Consider the following 19730-nt stretch of genomic DNA (forward strand, 5'->3'; position numbering starts at 1 on the left):
GAAAAATATTAGTCTGGAGGTACTCAGTGAGTGTTTTCTTGTAGGGTTGAGTTGTCAGACCACATTTGGAATATTGTATTCCTTTTTTTGGTGCCATATGTTGAAAGTTGTTCTGCCAAACCAGATTCAGGGAAACTCAGCCAATGCAGATTCATGTGAGACGAGGAAGGACTGAAAGAAGTGTGGGTGTTTAACCTGGCTTGGGGAGGGATAGTAGGGGTAGAACTCCTTTTCAAACATCTAAAGATCTGATTGAGGAAGCAGGGTTAACATATTGTGTGGAACTTGAGGACAGAACCAGGGCTAGCTTTTCTGGGAAACTGATCTTCATTTATTGCAAGAAAGAACTTTAAAGGGTGTTTTCTAACAGTGAGATGGGCTGGCTTTGTATAAGACTAACTTTAATGTGATTGGAGGTGCACAGAGAGAGGTTAGAAAATCATCTGTAGGAATGGTATATTTGTATAGGGAATAGCCTATCTATGTACGAGAGTACTTGATTGAGTTTTGAGGGAAATGGAATTAAAAAATAATTTATGGGGCTAGTACAGTGGTGTATCAGGCTATTTTCCACCGGTAGTACCAGCATCCCATATGAGTGCTGGTTTGAGCTTAGCTGCTCTACTTCTGATCCAGCTACCTGCTTATGGGCTGGGAAAGCAGCGAGTATAGCCTGAGGCCTTGGGCCATGTACATATGTGGGAGACTTGGAAGAAGCTCCTGGCTCCCAGCTTCGGATCAGCCCGACTCTGGCAGCTGCCACCATTTGGGGAATGAACCAATGGATGGAAGATCGCTCTTTTTCTGACTCTCCTTGTCTAACTCTGACTCTAATTCTCAAGTAAAAGCAAACATCTTTCTCTTAAAAATAGATATTTACTTTTCTACAAAAAATTGATATCCATGCAGTTTTTAAAAATGATACTCATCTGTAAATGCACACGGATTCTCTTTAAGTTCTAGTTTCCACAAACTATTTTGAATTGCTCTTGTCTATGTATGTATATATGAAGGTGTTTCAAAATGTCTGTGGAAACGTCAATGGAAAGATAAGTCTATTTTGATGCAAAACGTTTTGGATTCCAGGCATATAAGGTGGGAGACTGCACTTTTCCAACCCTAGAGGATTTGGGGTGATTTGTGTTCTTGGTGCATCTCGCGAGCTGCCTTAGAGGTCTCCTGGGAGCGGAGCTAGGGCTCATCCTTCCGTATCTCCTAAAGCTTCTTGATCATGTGCATCTTCCACGTAAGTGGCTTGAAATAAACCAACAAATCTATTTTTTTCCCTCTTACTTCCCCTCCAACCTCCAACCTCCAACTCTTCCTGCTCCAATAATCTGAAAATATAGCTATGACCCTCTGATTGTTTAGTTTTCAGAGACTTTGCACATCTGTAGTAGCAGTGCCCAAGTTCCCACAGTTGGACTGTGGCAGAAACGGGCCTAGAAATCAGTCTCTGTGACTCCTACACTGTTCCTTTCCATTACATCATCATACCCTTGGGACCCATTGTAAGATCCAGAAACTGATGGCTGGTAGCCTGCCACCATGATGTTTTTTGAAGAGGGGAATCCAGGACAGTTGCCACTATTATAAATGATTATGGCACTTTCCAATTCCTAGCTTTCATAACTTCACTCTCTCTGTTCTTGTGCCAAATTCACATTCAGATATTGTTTTCATTTGGTGTCTGCAAGGTTTTTTTTTCTATTTTTTTAAATTTTGCTGTCAACTCTATGGACAAGTGTTTGCTTATTAAGTTTTCTTCTGTGCATTAGTGTGAAAACATTTTCCCCCTTTGGTTTTGTTTTGTGTATTTTATGCTCACTGACTATTGTGGGATTGAGTAGATGAGCCCTCATAGATTTAGGCTGGTCCTCTGTGGGTGGTTTCAAATGTTTGTGACATTTATGGTTTGCAGAAGCTGAAGGGGTGGCCTGCTCTATACCCTCCTTGCAAGGATAGGTATGTCATGTGTTTGCCAGACCATGCTTAGCTATGTGCTTTTGGAATTTTACCATAACTTCTTTTTTTTCGGATTGATTCTCCACACTTTTAAAAATCTGTAAACTATTATAATTTCTTTCAGCTTTATGAAGGGGTTGTATTTTAGGTAGATTTGAGGGAAGATTAGGAGAGAGAGCGAGTATAGGTTTTGGGAAGTGAGTGAATGAATGGGGATAAAAAGATTTGGTCTTCCCTTGTCAAAATTAAAATATGCTAAGATTGATTTTTTATGGGTGTTGAAGGAGCTCTAGGTAACAGTTTAAATCAAGTGTTTTGGTAGTGTTGTAGCTCTAACATAAAGTACTCAAATTACCTTATGTAACCCATTTAGTTAAAGATATTTTCTGTACATTTCATGTGGCACATTATTCCTTCCATCTCTTTGGTGAGTGTATAGTAAACAGCTTATGGTTAAACGTCTTAAATGACAATAAAACTTAGATTAAAAGAAGTTGTGATTGGTAACTGACTTACTACATTTAAGTAGTCAGATGTTTTTTATTCACTGACTCGGATGCATGTTTAAAATATAGCTTTGGAGCTCAATTAGTTGAGACAGAGTTGGAGGAGAGATGAACATGTATTAAATTAACCTAGTCATTAGTTTTTAATTTAAATACTGTTCAGCTAAATAATTTGGCACCCGGTTTGTTTCAGTGGTGCCGGCCTGGCAGTTTAAGCACGTCACTAATTATTCACAGGTTTTTTTTTTTTCCTGTTCTTTTCAAAGAATTGTGGAACCAGCAATTTATTGTGGTAAAAATATTTTCATGCACTTGCTTTTTCTGTAAAAATATTTTTCGCACATGGGTGACTAGTACTACAAAATTAGCTTTCACCACCTTCAGGTCAATTCATTTTAGAACATTTGGAAAATGATACCCTTGAAATAAGAAAATTCAGTAAGAAAAAGAGAAGTCTGTAACAGCTTGCAGAGGATTGGGTTTGAGGTTCCAACTGAAGATTTTTCCTGTCATATGATTAAAAGCTGAGCGGTCTGTAAATCAACCTACTCAGCACTTTTTGGAAAATATCTCCTTTGCCATTCACTTTTATCTCCCTTAGTCTACATGTCTTGTTTTTTTTTTTCTTTTTCCAAGTTTTATTTGAAAGGCAGAATGACAGATACACACAACAGCGAGATCAAGCAAGTGAGCTAAAAAGAGATTGTACATCTCCCAAAGAGATCTGATGGTTCACTCTCCAAATGCCTTCGGTAGTCAGGGTTAGGTCAAAACCAGGATCCTGGAGCTCCCTCAGGTTGTCCACAGTGGCGGGCAGGGACCCAAGCATGTGAGCCATCATCTCCTGCCTCCCAAGTGTGTTAACCTGAACCTGGGTTGGAAGCAGAGGTGGGACTTGATCCCGTGCACTCTCTCTGTAATTGACTTTCAAATAATTACATAAATAAATATTGAAGTATGTTTCTTTTTTTTAAGGCGGGGGAACTGGTATTGTAGTATAGCCAATTAGGCCACCACATACAATCCCAGAATTCCATATTAGCACAGGTTTTTGTCCCTGATGCTTCACTTCTGATCCAGCTCCCTGCTTCTGTGCCTAGGAGTGCAGGGGGAGTTGATCCAAGCACTTGGGCTCCAGCTCAGAAGTGGGAGACACAGATGAAGCTCCTGGCTTGGGCTAGGCCCAGCTGTGACTGTGTTGCACCATCTGGGGGTGGACCAGTGGATGCATGATCTCCCTCTCTGACACTCTGACTTTCAAATAAATAACATGTGTTAATTTTTTTTGCTTTTTTCTTTCTTTTTTTAATTATATGTATATAATAAATATCTATATTTGAAGACAGAGAGGAGAGACTGCCAGCCAGCCAGAGATGTTTCCATTCTGTTTCACTCCCCAGACGCCTGCAACGGCTAGTGCTAGTGCAGATCACAGCCAGGATCTTTTCACTTAGGTGATAGTGTACCAAGTACTTGGATTTTCCTCCACTGCTCTCCCAGGCCTATTAGCTGGAAGCTGGATTGAAAGTGGACTAGTGGAGAGTTCAACCACTGGTGCTCCAACATGGAATGCTGGCATTGCAGATGACAGCTTAATTTGTAATGCCACAACGCTGGCCCTTCTGAGAGCTTTTTTGAAGTACCCTTGTAATTTACATGTGTGTGCCTGTGTGTGTGTGTGTGTGTGTGTGTGTGTGTCTAAAACCTGAGTATGAGCTTGAAGGGATGGACAGAATGTGAACCTTGGAATTTTATCTTGCTCCAGTTAAAAGTTCTTCACCAACCTTCACATTGAGGAACCGTTTTTCTGAAAAGGGCCATTTGGATTTTTATATAGCCCATGCAAAATTATCCAATTAAAAATTAGCCTGTTAGAGTCTTCTTAAATTTCAGATCCTGCCTGTGGCTGCCTCGGCAAGATCAGACCAAATGATTTTGTGGGTCATATGGCTCGTGGGCTGACTGTTCTCTAGCCATGTATCTAACCCGGTGAGTCTTAAATTTGAGTATGGGTTAGAAATTATAAAAGGATTTCTGATTCCAGGGAGGAACTTGATGATTTGTCTTTGTAGGAGGTTTGTAGATGATAATGATGCTGCTGAGAACCATTGACATAGAGCATACGTTGAGAGCTACAGCAGCTAGTAGAAGGTGCTTGATGAACCAGTTGTCTGACTTTCTCCAGGCCATGTCCTGCTGTTGTCCCCTCAGCAATGTGAAACTGCTTGCAGTTAGCACAAAGGGTCCTAGTATTTGATGCCCTTCTACCCTGGCTGATCAGCTGTTTCTTTTGAGGGATTTCCTTCTTTCCCTACTCTGCCCTGGGAATGTCTGTCTGCTCATTCTTCAGGATCCAACTCTAGCATTTCACTGTCTCCATATATGTTCTTTAGTTTCCTAAAGATTGTTAATGTGTCTTTCTCTGGCTTCCCACTTCTTGTTTCTATTTCCATCTGTGCTTATTATGCATGTTTGGAATTGTAATATATACACATTATTACACAAATCCAACTAATTGTACGCTGCAAGGAAAGCACGGGCGGCTTAAAGGGTGGAAATGGTTTTGTGTCCAGCTAATCTGTAAATGTATGTACCAGAGGTTGTGATTTGAAGGATGAGACTCTCACATCCCTTCTGTAAGTCTTTCCCTAGCTGCCTCTCAATAGTATGGCTATCTTGTTATGCTAGGGGTGATGTGAACATTATACTTACCCATTTTTGTACAAGTTGAGTTAAACACAAGCCTACCAGTAACTGAAGAATTAATGATGTACTTCAGTGCTGGGGGAAAAACTGGCTGTGACCAACTTCTTGAGCAAAACAGTGATGGACAACATTGAACTGTAGAGGTGCTTTCAAAAATGTTGAAGGGATAGTTTTGAGTAAATATGATTTCGCTGTGTTGACTTTAGTTTATCCTTCCATTGGAGTGGGTTTGGATGAATTTCTGTCATCCTGTGTTAGATTATATGTACTCCAAGGCAGGGATCCATGTCTCATTCATCCTTTGTGGAGGAAACTCTGCATAAGCTTAATATAGCAATATATCATCCATGATAATATCTAATTTAATTAGGAATGATAAATGCATGTTGGACAAATGAAAGCACTTTAACAAAAGAGCAGTGAAATTGGGCAATCTTACTAAGAACTAAAGACATGGGCTCTTTTCTTGGAGATACCGTCATGGACTGGCAGACCACCAAGTGCAGAAGGCACACTGGAATTAACTAGTTTATTAAAACCACTCTTCACTGATAAGTCTCAAAAAGGATGATTTCTTCTATTTAATCATTCTGCTTAATTTAGCCAGTTCTCTCCTCTCTGTTTTTTAATAAAGATTTATTTACTTGAAAGGCAGAGTTACAAAAAGATTGGAAGAGACAGACAGAAAGATCTAACCACTGGTTCACTCCCCGGATGGCTCCAACAGCCAGCACTGGGCCAGGCTGAGGTCAGGAGCCAGGAGTTTCACCTGAGTCTCCTGTGTGAGTGGCAGGGTCCCAAACATAAAACCCATGAATTTGAACGTATTTCTGTACTTTGTTGACACTTTTCATCAGAGAGAAAATAATCATGTATTTCCTAGTAGGGGCAAAAATCAGTGTTTTGTTTATCTTTGTATTTTCTGTGCTCAGATAATTGGCATGTGAGCATTAAAAAATGTTGATATTGTTTTGGCAAAGTAATTGGCTGAAGCTTTGAATTAGTTATCCATCTCATCTTTATAATCCTAGAATCACAGTGTTAGTAAGAGCCTTCTGAGATCTATTCTAATGCATGACTTACAAAATGGGAAAGCACTTAAGTATCCTTGGCAGAGTCTGTTTCATTTTCATTAATTCCACAAAGAGGAATTCTTAAGTTTCAAAAAAATTATAAATATTTTAACATATCATGCCTACATTTCTTATAAGTAGGAACATTAGAAAAACTTTAATTTTCCTTTGTTTTTTTTTCTTTATGATTTTCCTATAAAACCCTTGTTTTTGATCAGTTCTTTTTCTCTCCTTGCACTGTGGTCCTCAGCTGTCCTACCTGGGAATGGATATGCCTTACTGCTTTCCCCAGTTCCCCCCACTCACAGTTCAAGTGTTTCCATGAGTGCACGTGAATTGCATGTGGAACCAGAGTTACAGGAACTCTGGGAATGGTGTTTTTAGTTCTTCAGGCTATCTGTTTGAGGAGGTTACAGTGCATCCTAAGTGGCTCTCTCCATTGCAAACCCTAACAAAAATGATTTGTCAGCCCTAGACGCAAGACAGTTTAGTAGCCATGAATCCAGACTCTAGGCAATGAAAAGATCATTTAACCTGCCTCAGTTGCGGTTTTTCTATGTAAGTTGAATGTAAGGGATGTCCGATTTAGCTAAGTGGTCGAGACACCCACACGGTGTGTGCGTTTGATTTCTGGGTCTGGCTCACAAGCCTGGCTTTTTGCATAAGCAGACCCTGGGAAGCAGTGACATGGCTGCAGTAATCGGGTTTCTGTACTCTTATAGGAGTCCTTGAATGAGTTCTTTTACCCCAACTTCAGCCCTGGCTAGTGCTGGCAGCTGGGGAGTGAGCCAAGAGGCCAGGATGCTCTCACTTGCTCTCTTTCTTTCTGCTTCTCACACAAATCAGTATCTAGAAATTCAGATTAAAAAAAAAAATCAACATACTTTAAAAAAAATGATAGTTGCCTTACAAACATTCCCCACACTTGTGTGTGACAAGGATGGTACCCTTCCAGAGAGGTGATTTCATGGTCACGTAGAACCAGGTTGTGACGGCAGCCAGATCTGTAGTGTGGGATGGCTCTGCTCGTCTCCCTCCACAGCTCGTGAGCTAGAGAGCAAATGCCACCTCTTCTAGACTGCTACCCATGGAATTTTGTAAGACATAAATTGGAGAAGACATGCTGCTCCCTTATTTGGATTTTGTTGTTTTTCAACCATGCCTCCCTATTACCCAGAGCATCAAGAGAATGCTTGAACTTTTTAAAAATAGCATGTAGAGCTTTTCATGACGTCATCTGAGCCATCTCATCTCGCTCCTTTCTTCTGTCCCTGTTCCTTAAACTGTTTCAGTTGTAGCTATTGTACTTCAACTGCATTGAACTGCTCAGAGTTCCTCATATATCACCATGTGGCTTCACACCTCTGGGCCTTTACTAGTCAAAGTAGAGAAATAGGCACATAGGATTTTGAATCAAAACACCCTGGGTTTGAATCCCAGCTTCCTAATTTGTTACTTAGCCCTCTGCTTGGTGTACAGAGAGTGGTCAGTTATGCCAATTTTATTGTATGTGAACCTGTATGGTGTTGCGGGAAAATGTGTTATCACTGGGTCCAGGGAGACTTGTTTCTACAGGGGAGAAGCTTAACTCACTGTGCCACAAAGCCAGCCCCTGAAAAAGGAAATTGATTGTGGATTCGGTGGACAAAAAAAAGAGAAAAGATAGGGCCCCCATTTGCTGCTCCTGGAGACAGAGATCCTAAACATGCCCAACGATATACTCAGAATCACAGAGCTACTTATTGGCAAGATGACATTCAGACTTATGACTGTCATGTATTAGCTGGCTAGCTTTAAATAAAAATTGGCAGCATCACTAATTACTGAGAAAAGCTCAGAAATGGTACTTTCAGTGTCTCTTTTGTCACACCATGAAGGAATGTTGTTGAAATGGTCTTAAATGAAGAACACATTGTCCTCAGTGTTCTCCTTTGGGACGGGGAGATTGTTGATTTTCCTGGCTCCTAGGGATGAAGGCGATAACAGGAACACAGTTTCTTTTTTTGTTGTTGTTTTGTTTTCCTTTCCTAATTCTTCCCTGCTAACCCAGCCCCTTTTAAGAGAATGGCTTCCAAGAGACCCAGGTGTGTATTTGTAAGAAGCACAGAAGCAACATATTTATACAAAGGGAATTCCCACCATACCCCAATGCTTGTCTTCTGGTATATGTGCTCTGGTAAGGAAAGGCTCCTGACACGTAGCCAGGGAAGTTCCAAGCTCCTAACAAGGGGAGAAGTCATGATTAAGAAGATGACCTCCCTGTAGGTGTATATACATGTATGTACATATTTGTACATGTAAGGGGAGGAAGGGGAATGAATCCCTATACTTACAAAAATGTATTGTGGAAAATCATTAAGAGAAAAAACAGAAGGAAAGAATATATCAGCTGTTTCCAAAGACTGCGAGTCTCTGGGTTTTACAATATTTTAATTTTTTTCATGTACATGTTGCAGACATTTTCAGAGGCAATTAGATTTAATGTGGATTATGGAGTTTTTGAAGTAGTTAACAATGCGCCACATCATCTGGAAAAGCAACTGAAAAAAGTCCTACAAAGCTGCCAGCCTCGCAGTCCCATCTATGATGTTGTAAGGGAAGGAAAGACTGGTGTTAAACCTGCTCAACCTGATGCCTCTTACGCAGATGAGACCATTAATGTCAACTACAGCATTATGGTAAGAAAATACATTTGAGTTCATTTATTTCTTCATACTCGATATTGTGGCTGTGTTCATTTCCAATACCATCAGCCACATATTTGTGTTCCCCTTTATCCATGTGATTGCTGGCTTTTGTTGCTGTATGCTTTTTGGATTTTAGCCATTCTGACAAGAGTGAGGTGATATCTCATGGTGGTTTTGTTTTGCGCTTCCCTCATGACTAGTAATGTTGAGCATTTTTTTTTTATCATATTTGTTGGCCATTTGTATCTCTTTTAAAAAGTTTTTTTTAAATCTATTTTTTTAAAAAGATTTATTTATTTTATGGCAGTCAGATATACAGAGAGGAGGAGAGACAGAGAGGAAGATCTTCCGTCCGATGATTCACTCCCCAAGTGAGCCGCAACGGCCGGTGCTCGCCGATCCAAAGCTGGGAACCAGGAACCTCCTCCGGGTCTCCCATGCGGGTACAGGGTCCCAATGTATTGGGCCGTCCTCAACTGCTTTCCCAGGCCACAAGCAGGGAGCTGGATGGGAAGTGGAGCTGCCAGGATTAGAACCGGCGCCCATATGGGATCCTGGGGCATTCAAGACGAGGACTTTAGCCACTAGGCCACGCTGCCGGGCCCAAATCTAATTTTTTTTTAATTGGAAAGTCAGATACACAGAGAGGAGGAGAGACAGAGAGGAAGACCTTCTGTCTGCTGATTCACTCCCCAAGTGACCACAATGGCTGGAGCTGAGTCTATCTGAAACCAGGAGCCAGAAGCTTCTTCTGGGTCTGCCATGCAAGTGCAGGGTCCTGAGACCCTGGGCTATCCTCTGCTGCTTTCCCAGGCCACAGGCAAGGAGCTAGATGGGAAGTGGAGCAGCTGGGATATGAACCAGTGTTCATATGGGATCCTGGCACATGCAAAGCGAGGACTTTAGCCGCTAAGCTACTCTGCCTGTTTGTATTTTTAATTTTTCTTTTATTTATTTTTTAAGATTGATTTATTTTTATTACAAAGTCAGATATACAGAGAGAAGGAGAGACAGAGAAGATCTTCCATCCAATGATTCACTCCTCAAATGTCTACAATGGTTGGAGCCGAGCCGATCTGGAGCCAGCAGCCAGGAGCCTCCCCTGGGTCTCCCATGCGGGTCAGGGTCTTGAGACCCTGGGCCATCCTCAACTGCTTTCTCAGGCCACAAGCAGGGAACTGAATGGGAAATGGGGTTTAGAACCAGTGCCCATATGGAATCCTGGCACATTCCAGGTGAGGACTTTAGCCACTAGGCTACTGTGCTGGGCCCCAGTTTGTATTTTTTAATAGATTTATTTATTTTTATTTGAAAGGCAGATTTTACTGAGAAAGAAAGTTTTCTGTCTACTGCTTTATTCCTCTTCCCCAAGTGGCTGCAATGGCCAGAGCTAAGCTTATCTGAAGGTGGGAGCCAGGAGCCTCTTCTGGGTCTCCCACGTGGGTGCACAACCATACAAGATAGTTGGATTGTAAAGTGGAGCAACTGGGACGTGAACCAGCGCCCATATGGGATGCTGGCACCAAGGGTAAAGGATTAATGTGCTGTGCCACTGTGCTAGCCCCTGCATTTTTTCTTTTGGGAACTGTCTTCTGAAGTCTTTTGTCCATTTCTTAATTGAATTGATTGGTTTCTTGTTGAATTTTTAAAGTTGGTATATATTCATAATTTTATACTTTGTCAGACAGGTGGTTTGCAAATATTTGTTCCCATTATGTTGGATGTCTCTTCATTGTTGATCATTCCTTTTGCAGTTCCACTTGTTTAGTTTTACCAAGCAACATCTTTGTCAAAAAAAATTTTTTTTTTATTTGCAAGGCAGAGAGAGAGAGACTTGGAACCAGGGACCTCTCCTGGGTCTCTCGTATGGGTGCAGGGACCCAAACACTTGGGCCATCTTCTACAGGTGGCAGCTCTACCTTCTATGCTACAACAACAGCCCTTCCAAGCTACATCTTTTTTTTTATACATTTTATTATTATTGTTATTATTTTATAGTACAGTTTCATATTCCCTTATCCCCTCCCCAGTTCCCTCCCCCCCCCAGTTCCTCTATATCATTACTAACATATAGTTCTTCATACTCAGTCATATGTTCATCATTGCGGGCCTGGACAATGGCAGAGAGTCCAGAATCCTATTGTCAAGATATAGTAAACAGTTTCACTGTAAGTCCATCTTTGTCTGGAAGCAGAAATGCATACCACACTACATCCTCACATCTGGATGTTAGTCTCCATTTCACAGCTACTGTACATCCCCTCAAATGAAAAGTTTTGATTCAAAATCAACAATAGAAAGAAAAGAGGAAATTTACAATGCCATGAAGTTAAATGACATGTTACTAGATATGACAGTCTCCATTACACAACTACTGTACATCCCCTTAAATGAAAAGTCGTGATACAAAATCAACAAATAGAAATTTACAATGCCTGAAGTTAAATGATATGTTACTAGATATGACAGTCTCCTACACAGCTACTATATATCCCCTTAAACGAAGAGCCACAAAACAAAATCAACAACAGGAAGAAAAAAATTAACAACACCAAGAAGTTAAATAACATGCTATTAAATGACTAATGTGTAGCTGAAGAAATGAAAATCAAGAACCTTCTTGAAAATGATGCTACTGTATGATATACGAGTCATTGAATGATCTAATCAGAAGGAAGTGTTTTAAAGAGATGAAACTAACAGAGAATAACAAAACCCATGTGATATAGTTTCCACTAATCTTTGTTGAAGTGTGTCTCCTCCAGACAAAAAGCAGATGGGTTTTGTTTTTTAATCCAGTGTACTACTCTGTGATGTTTGATTAAGCTTAAGCCATTTACATTCAGAGTTTAATATACATGGGTGTTACGTTGGTCCTGTCATTTTAGGAATGGGTTGTTCATTGGTTTAGTCTTCTGTTGTCATTTTACTGGGATGTTCTTCCCGTTTGCCTTTGGTTTTGGTAAGTGCTATTCCTCTTCTCTGCCAAGAGAGAACATCTTGAAGTATCATTTGTAGGGCAGGTTTGGAAGAGGCAAATTCTTTTAGCTTTTCTTTACTGTGGAAGAATTTTATTTCATTTTCAAAGATGAAAGAAAGCTTTGCTGGATATGTTATCCTGGGCCGAAAATTTTTTTCTTTTAGACTCTGGAATATGTCACTCCATTCTCTTCTTGCCTGTAGAGTTTCCTGTGAGAGATCTCCTGTGAGCTTAATTGGCTTTCCTTTATATGTCAATTGCTTTTTTTCATGTGCACATTTAAGGATCTTTTCCTTATGCTCAATTGAAGAGAGCTTGATGATCATGTGTGGTGGTGAAGATCGCTTTTGATCAAGCCTGTTGGGAGTTCTGTGCCCCTCCTGGAACTTGCTTCCCAATTCTTCCTCTAGATTAGGGAAATTTTCCTTTATTATTTCACTAAATACATTTGCAAACTCAGCTTCTCTTTCTGCACCTTCTGGGACTCCCATAACTCTTACATTTGGCCTCTTAATAATGTCTTTTAATTCTTGAATACTTTTTTTGGCCTGATCCAGCTCTGCTTCTAGCTTTTTGCTTGCTTCCCCCTGGTGACAGGAAATGTCTTCCAATTCTGAGATTCTTTCTTCTGCTTGCTTCATTCTATTTTGGAGACTCTCCACTGTACTCTTAATTTGCTCTACTGTATTCTTAATTTCTGATATACCAGCCTTGATTTGCTTTATTGCTTTCTTAAATTCTTTGAACTCTTGCATGAGCTTCTCATTGTTGATCAGAATCTTTAAAATGAGTCTTATGGATTCTGTGTGCCACATTTTCTCGATGTCTTCCTTAGTTAACTCTGAGGTTGTCATAGGGTTTTGCTTCCTTGCAGGAGAGTTTTCGGCAATATTCATTGTGCCTTTGTCTCTTCTTTTGCTCTTGATCATTGTTAAAAGACTCTGGTTAGCAGAGTCTTCTCCTTGGGGCAGGTTTCTAAGCTGTGCCACCCACAGGTCTACAATGCGATTTTAGTTATTGCGGTTGGTATACAACTTTTCTTGCAGCCACTTGTGCCACTTCCTCCAGCAAGTTCCAGGTTTGGGTTCTTATGTCAGATTTCCACCGTGGTCTCCACAGCCCCAGCTCTTGGCTCACCACTCTCCACCTCCTGTGCTACCGTGCTGAGGCTGCACCGTTGTCTCTGCAACCTTTCTCCCTCTTCCGGTTGGAGCAGGTCCCAGGATTAGAGAGACTCCAGGTGTCCTATACAATTAGGTTGTTGGTGGTGCTGATCTTGCTGGAACCTGTTGGACGTTAGGTCTGGGTGCCACACGGACCTATTTTGACCCGTACGATGTCACAGTCAGTATTATTTTCCTGCGGGACCAGTGCAATCTCGGACCTCACCAAGTTCTCGCGAGATCAGCACATGTGCAGTTCACTGTTGTCCCCTGCAGTCCCAAAGCTATTGCCACAGTGCCCAAAATGGCGCCTGCTGTACCACCACTACAGTTCTTGATTTGCTGGCCATCAGATCCAAGGGTTATCCCAGACCTGCCCTGAGTGGAACCCGTAGAATGCTATGTCGTTGCAGTTCACCCAGACAGAAATGAGCTCACTCCCAGCTCAGTGCATGCTCAGTCCTCTTCCTCGCCCTTTCCTCTTACACAAAATGGCGCCCAATTCAGCTCTAGGGGTCTGACTGGACTATGAAATCCACTCTGTTCTCACACTGCCCGTCTGAGATCTGCTGCTCTGTCTCTGCTCCTGGTCAAATCACATGGACCAACAGGAAGGACAGTTCTTTGTCTGGGTTCACCACCTGAGCTCCCAGTGAAAGTCCCTTCCCACCTGGTTGCTGGTGGAGTTCTGGCTGCTGTGGAGTTCAGATCGCCGTGCTGGAGTATCAGTCACTGCAACACCGCACCGCTGTGTCCGCTGCTTTCCTGTGTCTGTCAGTCTCCAGGTACCACTCTGCTGTTGTTCTGTCCTTTCCTACAACCTAAAATATGTCCTCTCTGCTTCATCCTGGTTAAATGTTTTTCTGTCTGTATAAACGTGTCCTTACCCTATTCCACCATCTTGATTCTCCCCAAGCTACATCTTAACCCCTCTGCCAAATGTCTGCCCCTTGTAATCATTTTAACTTATTTTTTGACTTTGAAAATACTTACTGGCTCATTTTATTCTCAGTGTTCCTCCATTTTAAAAAATTAGTTCTTTTGGATACAAAATGTTAATCTGTAAAATGGAGACACAGGGAGGTTGAAAAAACTTGAAAGAGTTCCCAGAGTAGATAGAAGTGGCTGCCCAGTAGTGACTCAGGGCAATTGTTCTATCCTGCGAAAGCAACAGGGGCGCTAGGGCTCCTGGCAACAGCTGGAAATTATTATTTTGGTATTAGGCCTTGCTTGTCCTAAAAGATCCATCTTTAACACTCTTCTCTTTTGTTCATTTTCTCCTAACAGTGTCTTAATCGTGAACAAGGAATCAAATGGATCAAAAAGGAAAGACTTCCAGCATTTCTAGAAAGTGACTGCTACTTTGAATATAGGTAGTATAGTCCTATCATTACTCATAGCCCTATTTTTTTTTCCTCCTGGAACCATTTTTTTGGTACTTTATATACATCTTTTTTGACTCAGTAGAGTTTAGATTTCACCTGTTCTATAATAAGAGTGATGGAGCATTGTCAAGAATCATTTAGTTGTCTCCAAAGAGATTTAACATTAATAGTACCTAAAAATCTACTTTCGTTGTACTTGCTTGATATTATACTTTTAAAATTATCTATTAGTGATAATGGTATCTTCATGATAGATATTCAGAAATGACTGTCAGTGTGGCATGAAAAAGGATCTTTTAGTATGAGGCCAAGTTTTTTTCCCTTATGATATATTTTGTATGTGTTATATACTTGATCTTTTCCCAGAGGGCTACAACAGTTGGGGCTGGGCCAGGCGGCTGAAACCAGGAGCCAGGAGTTTCATTCAGCTCTCCCAAATGATGGTCGGGGACAAACACTTGGGCCATCATCCTCTGCTTTTCAGGGAGCTGAGTTGGAAATGAAGCAGTTGGGACACGAACTGGCACCCATGTGGAATGCTGTCATTGTAGGCAGAAACTTTATCCTCTATGCCAAAACAAGACAATTGAGAACAGAGTACTTCGTAATGGGTACTAGCTGAGGGGTGGCAATACTATGGATAAACCATTGGTGTTAACACATCACGAGAGAATCATTCTGTGGAGTTAGGAGGGAGTGTTGTGTTGGAATATTCAAATTTTTGCTTTTTCTGCATTCTACCATATGTGAAACTTACTTTGAAATTGTATGATTTCTGAAATGCAGGTTAGCCAAATTGGTCTCACAAGTAAGATGGAGTGAATCAGGCATGAATTTCACAGTAGGTACAAATTTTTCTTCCTGGGTCATGAAGAAAAAACCCAGTCCACCGCCTCCTCCTGTTGAAGACAGAGACAATCTTACAATCATGAAAAAGTTCTACATTTCTCTTGGAGAGGTAAAAATAGGAGTATTCTTTCGTGATTCAGCACTTCAGTGAAATTTCTTGTTTTAAAGTCATGAATTTGATTTGTACCACTTAAACAAGGAAAACAGTGACAGAAAGTGAGAGACAGATACAGTGTCTCCCTAAATGTCTACAAGGGTCAGGCCTGGGCCAGGTTGAAGCCAGGAATCTGGAATTCCCTCCAGGTCTCCTATGTGCGTGGCAAGGACCCAGCTACTTGTCCATCTTCCACTGCTTTCCTTGGCACATTGATAGGTACCTGGATCACACGTAGAATAGCCAGCACTTGAACTGACGCTCCTATGGGATGCTGGCATGGCATGTAGAGGCTTAACCTATTGTACCGCAATGAAAACCCCAAGAAAATAATTGTGGAATGGACATAAAGTTGATAATAAATGATATGGTTTTAAATGAAAGAAGAAACAAAAGTACATTACAGTCTTTTTTGGAGCTGACATGGTGGCATAGTAAGTTAAAGCTGCCACCTACAACCCCTGCACCTCCTTATAGGTGCCAGCTTGAGCCCTGACTGCTCTACTTCCCATCCAGCTCCTTGCTATTGCACCTGGGAAAGCAGCAGAAGATGGACTGAGTAGTACTTGGGTCCCTGCACCCACATGGGAGACTCAGGAGAAACTCTTAGCTTCTGGCTTCAGCCTGACTTAGCCCTGGCTATTGCAGCTTCTTGGGGAATGAATCAAGAAGTTGATGTAACATCTCTATTTCTGTCTCCTTCTCTCTGTAACTGTCTTTCAAATAAATGCATATGTTTTTTAATTCTAAAGAAGTGAATTAGAATCTTTTAAAGCTCTCTGCATACAAAAATCCACCTCTTCTAGTGACTAAATCAAAAGTACCTCTCACTTATTTATCTCTCTTTTTAAAAAAGACGTATTTATTTGAAAGAGTCACAAAGGAGGAGAGAGAGATCAGGAGAAATCTGTGTACTGGTTACCTCCCGAAATGGCCGCAGTTGCTGGGACTAGGCCAGACTGAAGGCAGGAACCAGGAGCCAGGAGCTTCTTACAGATCTTCTGTGTTGAATGTCAGGGACTCGAGCACTTGGGCCATCCTCCCAGGGTGCTTTCCCAGGACATTAACAGGGAGCTGGATTGGAAGTGAAACATCTGGAACTCAATCAGCGCCCGTGTCAGATGCCAGCATTGCAAGTAGTGGCCGTACTCACTACGCCACAACACCGACCCCCTCTTTTTCTCACTTTGGTCTCATGGGTGGCCCGACTTAATTCTGCATAATATGTTTGAGCCTTTTGTCTTCAGGGAGTATTCCTTAGGTTAAGTGCAGACAGCTGATTTGGTTTGAGAAATATGAAATGAGAAATGAGAAGAATGCTGGACACTCCCTTCTCTGCTGTTTTTTGTTTAAGTTTACTTATTTTTATTTGAAAAGCAGAGAGAGAGAGAGGGGAGGAGAGAGAAGGAAAACAAAACAAAAAACCCTTCTGTCTTCTTGTTACTCTGTGAATGCCTGTAACAACCAGGACTCGTCTAGGCCAAAGCTAAGTGGTAGGAACTGTATCTGTATTTCCCATGTGGATGGCAGGGGCCCAAGTACTTGAGCCATCATCTTCTGCCTTCAAAGTGTACATTAATGAGTGGAACACTGGAGCGGAAGAAGAGGCAAGACCATGTCCCAGGTACTGCAGTATGAGACGTGAGCATCTCAAGAGGTGGCTTCAGGACCCTTCTCTGGTCTGACTGAACATCTTGGATTCTGTAGGAAAAACAGGGGAGGACATTACCGAGAGAGGCAAGCAGAGGAATTTTCCCAGGAGAAGTATGATAGGAGCTTGTGAATCAGCTTAGGAAATGGGTTGGCTGGCTCAAAGGTGCAAAGGCAAATTGACAGCTGCTTTCAGAAGCAAGCAGAGGCAGTACTTAGTCTCCAGGAAGTGTCCGATCTAGGTTGTGAAAACCAAGGCTAAGGCACAGGAGTGTCTGAGCTGGAGAAGTTTTCAGTGGCCTGAAGAGTAGAGACTCTGTTAAAAAACAACTGGGAGAAGAATTGTTAACAAAAGACTGATCCAGGTCAGGCCGAATTGGAGGCATGTTATAATTGGCAAAGTTACGACAAACATGCAGTGGATGAATGCACCCCAGTGACTGCCAAGTTAAAGTCAAATGGCGTGAATCTCTAGTGAATCCAGGAAGTAGGGTTTGGTACCCTGCTGTCATCAGCAGTAGCCTGAGACTAATGAGTACAGAAAAATTTGATGGGAATTGGGTTCATTTTTTCCCTTTAGTTATCGGATATGAAAAATGCCTGCATTAACGTTTCTTTTCCATTTGTCTTAGCTAATGAATTTTTCTGAGCAGTTTTCTTTTATAGGATGATTTTTTGACATTTGTAGTATACAAATGATTACAATTTGTTGCTATTTGTGACTGGTTGAATATATTCCTAAATTTACATTAAACTAAGTCCTTTCTTCCTAGGCCTCCTATACTCAAACGAAAGATTGGTTTACATTAGCAAAACAAAGTGAACAAACAGTGGTAACCTTTTCCTTACCTTGCTGTATACCCCACGACAAAATAGAATCACCGGGTGTTCCGTCTGGTTCTGGTAAGCAGAAAAGGACAAGAATGATTTGAGAACTCTTTTTTAAGTCTGTCTTTATCATTGTAGGGGAGAAGATTATCTGCCCCAATCCATCTTATTTTTTGAGGGACAGCTCGGCATAAGGAAAAAGGGATGGATTTGGAACCCAATTCTGATGCTTATTAGCTGTGTGATCTTTGACTAACTATTTGGCTTTGTGAAAACTTGCTTTTCTCACTTGCAGGATTAGAATGTGATGCCTACTAAATGTATAGAACATTCCTGGCTTAGTGCTTCATAATGAACATGTAGCCAATAAATGTCTGTCTTTATTTCCTCTCATAAATTTCCTTTAGAATAGAGTGGGTGCAGAGTTTCTGTCTTCAAAGGAAATGCTTATTACTGAAGATGCAGTTTCCCTTCTGCTTTTAAGTTCAAACTACTTTTTTGTTCCATTCTAAATTTTATTTTATTTTTATATTTTTTTAAATTCATTGATTACATTGTATTATGTGATACAGTTTCGTTGGAACTGGGAATCACCCCACCCCTCCCCCCGCCCTCCCCCCATGCGGAATATTCTACCTTGTTGCATATCCACTGATCAAGTACAGTTGAGAGTTCCTCTTTGCAAGCATAAACTAAGCATAGAGTCCAACATCTTATAGTCCAATCTAGTTCCTCAGCTTCCTGGGGAGACCCTGTCTGGTCCGAGGGCAGAACCATCAATTATCAACCCGATCAATTAAAGGCTCCAACATACCCTCAGCAACAATTAACTTCGTTGTGTAACTAATAGTTATAGTATTGAGTAACCAGTATGTTAAAAACAATTGCAATTTCTTAACCATCTTCTGTGATCACTTCATTGTCAATTCAGTTTTAGTTTATACACAACATATAACATAATATACATAAAATAACATGTTTTACATAACATCATATCCTTTTCACCTTGGAAAATGAACACATTTCTACCGTGGGAGCTCCTGTGGGTGACATGAAACTTCTATGACAATAGAAGCAATCATCCGGAAATGGAATGATTACATATATTATTCCTAGAGAAACAAAAAACCCCTAGATTTGATTTGACTTGATGTGATTCCTTTAAAGTAAAGCAGCCTCGAGGGAGGAGAAGTAACAGTTCTCTAGTATCGAAACTGAATCAAGATAAAGAGAAAGCCATCTGAGGAATAGCTGGATTTATAAGTTGCTTGCTGTTTTGCCCAAAGGTTGTAATAGAAAATTAGAGGAAAAAAGCTAAACAGGACGAAAAGGAGTACAGTAGGTGGGGAGCGACTGGCTAACCCTTTACCACATTCATCCCTTTGAATTTGTGGGGCCTGTTGTATGCCCAGTTTCCATTCACAGGTTTACAATAGTCTCTCGACTTCTGCTATAGTAAAACTTTGGTGTATTGATCTGAATGTCAGAGAATGAGAAGCTGACATAGTGAGATGTCCCATCTATCTCAGTCCCAAAATGCCAACAGCTGGGACTGGGCCAGGGTGAAGCCTGGATATGGGAACTCAGATCTCCTATTTGACTGGTGGGGACTTGAGTGTTTGAGTCATCACCTTATGTGTCCCTCAGTGTGCACTGGCAGGAAGCTTGAATCAGGAGGAGAGCCAGGATTTGAGGATGCAGGTTTCCCATGCAGCATCTTGGGAAGAGATGCCCAACCTGCTATATTATAATTTTCCAGTGATTGACTATAGGCTTGATAGTAT

General features: G+C 41.2%; 1 protein-coding gene across 1 annotated transcript in view; it reads left to right on the plus strand.

Annotated features, from left to right (window-relative positions):
• The window catches only part of RGS22 (regulator of G protein signaling 22), a 107192-nt gene that overhangs the window by 15251 nt on the left and 72211 nt on the right, over positions 1–19730 (plus strand). The window contains exons 4-7 of the mRNA XM_012925611.2: positions 8707–8928; positions 14368–14453; positions 15252–15423; positions 17892–18021. Of these exons, the coding sequence (XP_012781065.2) occupies positions 8707–8928; positions 14368–14453; positions 15252–15423; positions 17892–18021 (610 nt within the window). The remainder of the gene's footprint in view (positions 1–8706; positions 8929–14367; positions 14454–15251; positions 15424–17891; positions 18022–19730) is intronic.

Source organism: Ochotona princeps, chromosome 9 (assembly GCF_030435755.1).
Source record: "Ochotona princeps isolate mOchPri1 chromosome 9, mOchPri1.hap1, whole genome shotgun sequence".
Classification (NCBI taxonomy): Eukaryota; Metazoa; Chordata; class Mammalia; order Lagomorpha; family Ochotonidae; genus Ochotona; species Ochotona princeps.